The sequence below is a fragment of the Rhinolophus hipposideros genome (assembly GCF_964194185.1).
Source record: "Rhinolophus hipposideros genome assembly, chromosome: 20".
NCBI classification, from domain to species: domain Eukaryota; kingdom Metazoa; phylum Chordata; class Mammalia; order Chiroptera; family Rhinolophidae; genus Rhinolophus; species Rhinolophus hipposideros.
In genome coordinates, this window is record NC_138066.1 from 17408054 (window position 1) to 17418685 (window position 10632).

The 10632-nt window shown below is 43.1% G+C and overlaps 1 protein-coding gene across 1 annotated transcript; it reads left to right on the plus strand.

Annotated features, from left to right (window-relative positions):
• Window positions 1-81: 81 nt before the first annotated feature.
• On the plus strand, window positions 82-4605 carry RSKR (ribosomal protein S6 kinase related). The gene is made up of 12 exons (XM_081027258.1): window positions 82-838; window positions 1183-1431; window positions 1526-1609; window positions 1744-1812; window positions 2185-2254; window positions 2484-2588; window positions 2755-2795; window positions 3037-3064; window positions 3162-3251; window positions 3337-3425; window positions 3551-3661; window positions 4111-4605. Exons 1-12 carry the CDS (start codon window positions 782-784, stop codon window positions 4333-4335), a joined length of 1218 nt encoding a protein of 405 aa, XP_080883384.1. The 5' UTR covers window positions 82-781; the 3' UTR covers window positions 4336-4605.
• Window positions 4606-10632: the final 6027 nt, after the last annotated feature.

Below are 10632 nucleotides of genomic sequence, written 5' to 3' on the forward strand. Positions count from 1 at the left end.
TCAACCTGTCTGTATCCTTCACTCCCATCCACCTAAGACACATCTTCTAGCTGCCACTCTTGAGGGTGGCTTCTTTCCTGCCTAAAACTATCACATATTTCCCAGCTCTAGTGATACTGGCCCCATGCTGATAGGTCTCTGCACATTTTAGTTCTGGCTATAAACCTATTTATTTTTTTTAAAGGATTTTATTTGGGAAGGGAAACAGGGCTTTATTGGGGAACAGTGTGTACTTCCAGGCCTTTTTTCCAAGTCAAGTTGTCCTTTCAGTCTTAGTTGTGGAGGGCGCAGCTCAGCTCCAGGTCCAGTTGCAGTTGCTAGTTGCAGGGGGTGCAGCCCACCATCCCTTGTGGGAGTCGAACCGGCAACCTTGTGGTTGAGAGGATGCACTCCAACCGAGCCATCTGGGAGGCAGCTCAGCTCAAGGTGCCGTGTTCAATCTTAGTTGCAGGGGGCAGAGCCCACCATCCCTTGCGGGACTCGAGGAATTGAACTGGCAACCTGTGGTTGAGAGCCCACTGGCCCATGTGGGAATCGAACCGGCAGCCTTCAGCTAGGAACACAGAGCTCCAACTGCCTGAGCCACTGGGCCGGCCCTATAAACCTATTTTTAAGCAGGGGTGATAGGATTTGGGGATAAGAGTGAAGTTTGGTCGCGTCACTTGCATCTCTAGTCATGAACAGCAAGGCAGAGGCGGGGCTCTTGTAATGCAGCATTACGGAGGAACTGCTTATGTAACTGGGACAGCAGATTTAGCGGGAGCAGAAGCAGAGGCTGGAGATGGGAACAGTGCGCTGTTGGCAGGGGCAACATCGCCAGGTGGCCGTTCCTCATAAGGTAGGCTGTGGGCTCCGGCGGCCTGACGGGAGGCAAAGGAGGCCAAGGTTTGAGAGGCCTGGGAGTGACAGGTGAAGATGCCCACATGGGGGGAGGGCAGGGAGGCTATACTGAGCAAGTATCCCAGTCCCATACTGGAGGTGCAGGCTGCATCTTTGATGCTCATAAGGAAAATATCCAAATACTGCTTTCCTAGAGGATTTAAATTGCATCCAGGAAATCTAGGCCTTGGCCAAAGCAAAGGGTATCTCTAGGGATGGGATTTCAGGGAGTGCCTGCTCAGACGGGCAGAACCTGTAATGCCTCTGGAGCAGATGTTTCAGAGTGGCTCCCCTGGTTCTCAGCAGGGTGGCAACATCCAGGGCCCCAGGGTCCGAGGCTGGAAGCGCCTCTGGTCTGGTGTGGGGACCACCAGGTCAGGTCTGGAAGAACTGTGGAGACCGCGGGAGCCTCAGTGCCTGCACCAGCAGCTCCTGGAGCCAGTCCCGCTGCTGGTAGAGAAGCCTCTGTCTGAGTGGCCAGTGCCTCAGTGCATCAACCTCTTTCTGCCCGAGTTTCCCATTAGACCCCTTAGGGAGCATCAGCAGCTGAAGGTAGGTCAACAGAATCCCTGAAGGGGTCTCAGTCTTGGGGGTAAATTTAAAAATGACCAGTCTCAATTGCCCTGTTCTCTACTTTTCTGTACAGATTTTAGGCCTTGTGGCTAAAGGCTCCTTTGGAACTGTCTTCAAGGTGCTAGATTGTGGCCAGAAAGCAGTATTTGCAGTGAAGGTAGGGACCTACGTACTCTTCCACATTATTCTCTAGTTCTTCCCTCCAGTCTTGGTTACAGAAAGGTTAGGAGGAATAAACAATTCAATAACACTACATATTCCCCTCTAGGAGTCATCACTTCTCTTTTATAGGTGGTGCCCAAGGTCAAGGTCCTCCAGAGGGACGTCCTGAGGCAGTGCAAAGAGGAGGTTAGCATCCAGGTATGCACAGAGCCCTGGAAAGGAGCCTAGGAAGAACTACTGTAAAACACAGGTGGAGAAAGTTCCTTTCTTGTCCAACTGTCCTGCTCTTCCTGGTTCTGCCCCTTCCTCTGCTTCAACCAAAGTAGATCCTGGGAAAAGTAGCTACCAGCAGAGTTATTCTGGGTCTTCCAGGGAAATCTCTCCAGCACGTCCTGGTGTGTTCCTTAGTAGTACGCTGGTTCCCGGATTATCAGGCAGGTGGGCCCAGTTTAGTTCATCTGAATCGAGAGCTGGGGCAGCAGCTCCCTTTCTGCACAAGTAGGTATATTCTGACTTCTTGGCTGCTTTGATCCTCAGTGATCCTCTTCTTCCTGTTTTCTTCATCCCTAGCGACAGATCAACCATCCTTTTGTACATGGTTTGGGGGACAGCTGGCAGGGAAAACGGCACCTCTTCATTAGTGAGTGACTGGCCTCTCTCATTTCCAAGGGTCCTTCTACCATATTCCCCACCTGAGATTACCCAACCCTTTGGCTTGTTCTGCCTTTGCTCTGTTCCCCTTCTCACAGCACTTCTCTCCCAAAAGGAGAGGGAATTGCAGGTGGCATCGGTTTGGGCAGGAGGCCTACAATGCCTCAAGCCCAGGCACAGTGGCCCCAAATATTGCCTAGACTTTTGGTGCTTTGCAGTGTGTAGCTACTGCAGCACAGATCTGTACTCTCTGTGGTCCACTGTTGGCTGCTTTGCTGAGGCTTCCATCCGTCTCTTTGCTGCTGAGCTGGTCCTGGTGCTGTGTAAGTGAAATAGGGGGGTAATGGAAATGGGGGAAGAATTAAGGGGTGGGTGAGAAATAAGAGAATTGGTATTAAGTCTGGAGGTCAAAGAACAGGGTAGGGCTATCAGGGAAATTGGAAAGGACTGGAGAGCGTCAGTGTACCCCATGATTGCTGTCATCCACAGGCTATCTCCATGACTTGGGCATCATCCATCGAGATGTGAAGGTAGAGTGCTTATTTTCTTTGTCTGAGGTGGGGCCTCAGTAAGACGTTTCACAGGTCCAAGAAGGCAGGAGGAAGCTGAGAACAGAACCATGGGGCCCTCCTGGGTGCTAAGCCTTTGGGTAAGGGCCCTCCAAGTATAGACTTAAATGCTGAGTAGGGCATTTTCAGCTGCGCGGTATACATGATGAAAGAGGGTTGAAAGAAAGAAGATGAATAATTTTTCTCACCTGTGATTTTTCAGATGGAGAATATCCTTCTGGATGAACGAGGTAAGTCATTTTTTTTCCCTTAGTCCCTTCAGTGTGGGAATATGTCATGGCTGATGAGGGGTGAAACAGAGTGGTGCTCTTGGGTTATCTTTTAAAGGACATCTGAAACTGACAGACTTTGGTCTGTCCCGCCACCTGTCCCAGGGAGCTCGAGCCTATACTATCTGTGGCACTCTTCAATACATGGGTAAGAGAGATCAAAGCTGGTGGGTAAGCATTGGGCAGGAGGATAGCCAACAGATGTCAATGACAAGTATCTTTCAAATCTGTAGCCCCAGAGGTCCTGAGTGGAGGGCCTTACAACCATGCTGCTGATTGGTGGTCTCTGGGTATCTTGCTTTTCTCTCTGGCAACTGGAAAGGTGAGAGAATGGTAGTGATGCTGGGCAGAGAAGAGAGGAGCTTTGCCCTGTGGTGGGAAGAAGACCTCAGGAAACCTTGCCTTATTCCTACTAAGGAATGATACCCTCCCAACCCCTGAACTCAGTTCCCAGTGGCTGCAGAGAGAGATCATGTTGCCATGTTGGCAAGTGTGACCCACTGTGAACCTGAGATCCCAGCTTCTCTTAACCAGGGGCTCTCACTTCTGCTCCATGAGGTAAGGGTGAGCACGACTTTCCTTTTTGACTACCAAACCATTCACTCTCTCCTTTCCCTATCTTTGAAGTGGTGTTTCCCCATTCTTCTGATTGTTTTTGCGGGAGGTGTGGGGCGGCTCCAACTTGATCAAGTACTACCTCACTAGGTGTCCTCTAACCACCACTTCACATTTCATCCCTGTTTCCTGGTCCTCCAAATCTCCTCCCCATCTCTGACAGATAGGTCACTTCTGAGAGAGGTGGGCCAGGGCTGCTTTCTTACCAACACAGCTCCTTTATTCCTACCTTTGCCCCTAAATTAGCCTGTCTCCCTCTTTTACAAATCCTTTACTCTTTAGGGTTTTTCCTGCGCTCCACAGCTCCATGAACTTTTTTTCCTTTTCCAGCTTCTCTATTCAGCTCCTTTCCTATACCAGTCCCTCAGGCTTCATGCCCTATTTCTCTTCAGCTCTTATGCCAGAATCCCCTCCAGCGGCTACGCCATTTGCATCACTTCCAGGTCCACCCTTTCTTTCGGGGTGTGGCCTTTGACCCAGAGCTCCTACAGAAGCAGCCAATGAACTTTGTCCCGGAGACACAAACTACCCAGCCGCGTCCATTGCAGTCCATGCTCTTCAAGGACTTTGACTGTCACCTGGAGTCCTACCTGGTTCACGCTCCTAGCCTTGCGTAAGCCTCTCTACTGTAGATTGGGGCCCACCTGGGAACTTGAGGATCTCCTCCACTGCCAACTCAGTGCGACCACCTCGATGATCCAGTTTGTTTTCACTTTGTAGCCTCTTACCATTCTGTTTTTCTAGGCATTGTACCAGAGTTCACATCTTGGGCATTCTGCTACTGGCAGCCACAGCTGGCTCTAGCCCTTTCCCTGTCATACAACCCATCTCTCAAACATCTCAAATCAGAGCGTTGATCTTTTCCTCGGCTTCATTTCTCCAGTGCTCGTACCCTGAAGCTTTGAGCCAGAGGCTTATTCCATTTTCCCTCTCCTTGTTTCTCTACCATGTTTCCTTTCTTGAGCAGTGACACTCCATGGTTTCCCAAGATACTATTTATGTGTTTAAAATGCTTGTATGAATATTTTTCAGAGGTCTCAAAAGCTGACATTTCAACCCCTAAACATGCAGCTAAAACATGATTCTGAGGGCTCAAATAAATTTAGTCTGTGATAAATTTAATTTTTAAAAATTTGAAAAGTGAATCTAATAGCTTAATTTGAGGAAGAGAATGGGAACTGAAACATGGGTGGGTTAAATGTCTTCTCTAGAGGTAACTGGAATAGCTAGCCAAATATTTTCCAAAATAAAATCTCTGAAAAACATAAGGATTCTTAAATTGATCATTGCTCTAGACAGCCTAGGAATCAGTTTCTAATGGGCAAACCAAGGAATTAGGAGACATGATATCAACCTTAAGATTTAAGAACCTTTTTCCTTTAGTAAGGAAAATCATCTGGACCTAAAATTTGTATACATCTCTGGGCTTTATGACTTCATTTTCCTCTAACTTCTCAAAAATCTTCATTTTTGCTAGTCTTCAGTTATATTTGATGTCTTTCCAGAGAGTCTGGAAAGTACTCTGTGTACTTCTATTAATTCTGTCCCTGGATTAAGCCAGATTTTCCCTTGTACATAGCTGTGATTTTATTGGTCTCTGTAGAATTACCTTGTCTGGATTGTACTTTTGGCAATCCGTATCAAATCTCTATGAAACTTAATTGTTGTGGATACTGTAAAGGGTAATGATTATAATTCATAATGTTCTATTTAAAAATAAATAGGAGAATTTTTCTCTGAATACAGTTGTACTTTTCCTGAATTGCTGTTTGGATTTTACCTTAAAGACACTAACTATTCAACTGACTATTTTTCTCTTCATATTGATGCTAGACTACTTAGAGCCAGTTTACGGCCCACCTCCAGCAACTGTTTAGAACTTCATGTTATATATTTTGTATGATAGATACATTCTTGGTTTCATCTTCCTTTTCTACCTTTATTTTCCTAATTCTCATTTTCCTATGTTTTAATCTTTATCTTACTATATTATCTGCATATTTGTAAGACTTTTTGGAATGAGGATATAGGTAAATAAAAGAATGTATCCTTAATCCTTCTGATTATCTCGTTTGTTTCTCTTTAGACTTTTTTTTTAGCTTTATTACATTTATTTTAAGTTGTAGTGACCAGAACTGCACATTGGATAAAAATCCTGCATACTAGAAAAAGGAATTAATGGTTTCTAAAACAGTAGTTAAGAGTCATAAATTGGAATTTAGGAGACCTGGTGCCTCACCAATAACTGTCTCAGTGTCTTTACACAAGTCATTTTAATCTCTCTGGATCTCAGTTTCCTATGTATAAAATGAGGGGGTGACAGTCACTGGTCCTTAATTGTGGGAAATGGGTTTCAGATTTCTGTAATGCCTTTTCAAAGGGCAGATGCAAATGATTTTATGATACTGTGTGTCTGGCCCAATGCTAGTTAATGTTCAGGTAACCCAACATAACCCAACATTCCATAGCCTCTCTGGTCACAGCAGCATATTGGGTTAAGGTCTTTAGGACATGGTTGACATCATGTCACTAGAGTTCCTTTCCTAGGTCAAATTAGATTGCTTAGAGACCATGACGATGAAGTGTAGTTTGAATAATTTCTTGCCAAATAAGGACATTATTAACATACTCTCTCCAATCAGTGGTGCACTGCAGCAGTGATTTTCAGGGTAGAGTGGAGGGGTGATAGAAAAATCAAAGTTTCAGAAAGTATAATTTGAAAAAAGCACTGCGCCCACCCCAGTTCTGGTATGTTCATCCCTGGAAGACATTCCTTCCAGCTACCCTCCACTCCCATTCAGAATCACTGACCTATAAATATAATATTTTTTACTTATTTGCATTCAATTCACTTTAAAAAAAAATTTTATATACAGCCTGAAATGATCGTTAAAGTTTAACCCAATGATTTGATTTTTCATTACCTAGAAGAAAATAGATACACCTGTAAATATGGATATTTTACTCTGTACTCCCTTCTGTCTTTTGTAAGAATTTAAGATTAGTCTCAACACCAGTCCTTATATTCTTCTAGAAAAGTGTCTTTGTAGTTCTACATTGTAGTTTTTTTCCTCTAACCTAAGTTGCTTTATCATATATTGAACTGTTCATTTGTTCGCTTGTTCACTGATTTAACAGACTGGTAATCTCACTTCCTTGGTTACTTCTTTAACGTCTTCAATATAAAAATTTTGTCAAAGCATTTTTAAAAAATTAAATAAAATCATACTCATTGCATTATTAACCTTCAGTTATGTGCTGATTGTGTCACCCCCCCATTCATATGTTGAAGTCTTAACCTCTAGTACTTTAGAATGTAACTGAATTTGGAGATAGGGTGGGCCCTGACATAATATGACTGGTATCCTTATAAAGAAATTAGGACACAAACACACGGAGGTAAGACCACATGAAGATAAGGTTGACAGCCATCTACAAGCCAATGAGAAAGGTCTCAGAAAAAACCAACCCTGCTGACATCTTAATCTCAGATTTCTAGCCTCCAGAATTGTGAGAAAATACATTTTTGTAGTTTAAGCCAGGCAGTCTGTGGTATTTTGTTATGGCAGCTCTAGCAAACTAGTACAACCCCTATGAACAGTTCTAATAGATTAATCAAGAATGATTATTTTATCTACCAAAAAGCATTCTACCTTCTTATCCGGTTTTGCTTATATTCTGAGAACATGTTATTTCTGATTTCTTTGGCCTCTCTCTGAGTTTTGCTGGTTTATGGAGCTGTTAATACTGCCTCCTTGGTGCAGTACCCCATTATACTCAGGAGCAAGGCTAATCGTTCCAGTTTCATCTTTGAGTTCACTCCGAAGCACTGCCTGGTGGATACATCTGAGTGGCTGATTTGGGTTATGTAATTGGATTTTTACAAAATAAGTAATGTCTAATCCTAAAATTTAAAAGCTACAATTGTTTTTAGTTGGACCCCTACTTTATATCACAAACAAAACTTATGTCCAGATACATTAAGGCTTTGAATGTGATCATCAAAACATTAGGAATCTTAGAAGAACATTTGGGAGACTAGACCTACAATTAATCACTGGAGGAGATACGTAAACCAAGACAGAAAATGAAAGCACTATAAAAAGGAGAACAGTGACATCAAAATTTGATGAATGAAGGACTCAAGATAAGAAATCCAGATGCTCTGAAAGGAAAGATAAACATTTTGACCACATAAGTTTGATCTTTGTATGGCCAAAGATACCATTAATAAAGTCAATAGACAAAAAAAAAAAAATACTGTAATGTGATGACAGTTAATGTCTATAACAGAACTCTTAGAAAAGAACCTATTTCTTTTTTAAGGGCCAGGAATATGAAGTGACAAATTAATAAGATCTGTATCAGTTGACTTAGAAGGCTCTATACATCAAATGAGGAAGAAAATTCGGAAGTCTAAGAAATGCCATTTTATTTTAAAGATTTTTTTGGGGGGGGAAAGGGGAACAGGACTTTATTGGGGAACATGTGTGTACTTCTGGGATTTTTCCAAGTCAAGTTGTTGGCCTTTCAATCTTAGTTGTGGAGGGCACAGCTCATCTCCAGGTCCAGTTGCCGCTGTTAGTTGCAGGGGCCACAGCCCACCATCCCTTGTGGGACTCAGACCAGTAACCTTGTGGTTGAGAGCCCATGCTCCAACCAACTGAGCCATCTGGTCACCTGGGAGCTGAGCAGCAGCTCATTGACTTCATTCTAGTTGAGGAGGACGCAGCTCACTGGCCCATGTGGAAATTAACCCAGCAGCCCCGTTGCCCAGAGCTCGCACTCTAACCAATTGAGCCACCTGTCCGCCCAAGAAATGCCATTTTTGTAAAGGATGCAATGCCTTCTTCCTCTCCGTGTGTGTATGTGAGACAGAGAATGTGAAAAAGAGAACCTGAATGGGAAATGGGGTAATGCAAGTGGAAAGACAAGAAAAGATCTCAACTTGAGACCCCATTCTGCACAACAATTTTTTGGGGGAAATGTGTGCGTCTATAAATAAACACAAAACCTGTGTGTGTATGTATATGTTCTTATAAAGGTGTACACACTATTGGTTACCTCATGCAGGGGAACCTTTGCCTTTAATCTTTGTATTGTATTGTTTCACTTGCTAGAACAAACATCTATTATTATTTTTTTTAATTAAATATATTGGGGTGACAATTGTTCGTAAATTTACATAGATTTCAGGTGTACAATTCTGTATTACATCATCTATAAATCCCATTGTGTGTTCACCACCCAGAGTCAGTTCTCCTTCCATCACCATATATTTGATCCCCCTTACCCTCATCACCCACCCCCTACCCCCACATCTATTATTTTTAAAATAAAAAAAATTACACAAGACACCAACAACAAACTAATTCTGTTTATGTTATGTATTTACAATGGTATTTTCCCTCTCATCTACGCCTCCATATCCCTCTTAATTTGCTTCAGGAAGCGCTATATCCCTTTGGCTACTCACCTGGCATCTGACATACCAACTGCAACAAGAACTAAGCATTTCAATTCATATATTTCTACAATACAAGCGTTTACTACTGGCACTTGAGTTTTCTGTCTTGGTTTTTCTGTCACTTGCCACCCTTGTTTGCTGAGTCTTTTTGACCCTAAGTACATATATCTTGGGATTCCTTCTGCTGAGTTTTGGGCAATCCCAGGCTCAAATTTTTGCTGTTATGTTGTCTTTCTCCCAGTTTTCCTTCCATAAAGCAACTGTTTTTCTCTAGTGCCTGCAGGCTAGGACCATTATGATTCTAGAGCAGTGTTGTCCAACAAAGATGTAAGCCTGTAAGTAATTTTAAATTTGCTAGTAGCTGCATTAAAAGGTAAAAAGAAACAGGTGAAATTCTAATGTATTTTATTTAACCCAATATATCTACAATATTTCAACATAATATTTTAAAAATAAGATATTTTACATTACTTTAAATACAAAGTCTTCAGAATCTAGTTTGTGTTTTATACCTATAAGTCATCTCAATTTGGACTAGCCACACGTGAAGTGCACAATAGCCACGTGTGGCTAGTGGCTATAATATTGGACAACACAGTTCTAAAGGAACCCACCCCTGTGGGTTTGCAGTTCATAACATTATAGTTCATAACATTATAGTTCCTCCTCTTTGGATTATTGCCATTTCCAAATTCATTAAGACTTCAGATTGTAAAGGTGCTGTAAGTGTTCAAAGGAACATACTTTATCATTAACTATTAACTTTCAATAGCTAACCTTTAGGCTGTTTCCAAAACTCAATTCCACCTTCAATGGCTAGATTTCCCATACACAGGGGATTCAAGCGACAGGAGAATGTAGTAGTAGTTGCTAGTTGAGCTGGAATCTTGACGGCTTATTTACTACCTGCAGGGCATTGGGCAAATTACATGATCTATGACTCAGTTGCTTCGTCTGTAAAATGGGGACATTTACAGCACCTACTTCATAGATCCTTACGAGGTTCGAAAGAGTTAATATACATAAAGCATCTGGCATAGTGCTGGCATACATGGTAAATGTTCAATACATGTTAGCGATTGTTCCCGTAAACTTGTTGCAGGCCCTCAGGTAAGTCCCAAGATAACAAGAAGTTCTCAACGGTTAAATTACAGCGTGGGTTGAGAACTACGTCTCAGTCCATCTTCGAAGCAGGACCTATGAGCGGACTGACCAAGCCTAAATAAAAAAATGCTCCACTCACCTTTTCCTTCCAGACTCCCCGGCCGGCTCTTTCTGGTCAAGGCCGAGGAGCGAGGTAAGTAAGGGAAACCGGAAAAGACTTCCTAAGGCCAGGCCATGGAGACAACTTTTCTGACAGGGTTGAGGGTGGCCCAGCTACCTGGGTACCCTCCTCCACGTGAAGTACCGGCCTTAGGCCTAGCACGCATCCTGCCCTCCAGCCAGC

Bases quoted from the DNA above. Each gene is read 5' to 3' on its own strand.
- RSKR (XM_081027258.1), top strand. From the start codon at position 782: ATGGGAACAGTGCGCTGTTGGCAGGGGCAACATCGCCAGGTGGCCGTT. The intron at 1,432-1,525 runs GTAGGTCAACAG...TTTTCTGTACAG, and splicing joins GGGAGCATCAGCAGCTGAAG to ATTTTAGGCCTTGTGGCTAA. The intron at 2,796-3,036 runs GTAGAGTGCTTA...GTGATTTTTCAG, and splicing joins TCATCCATCGAGATGTGAAG to ATGGAGAATATCCTTCTGGA.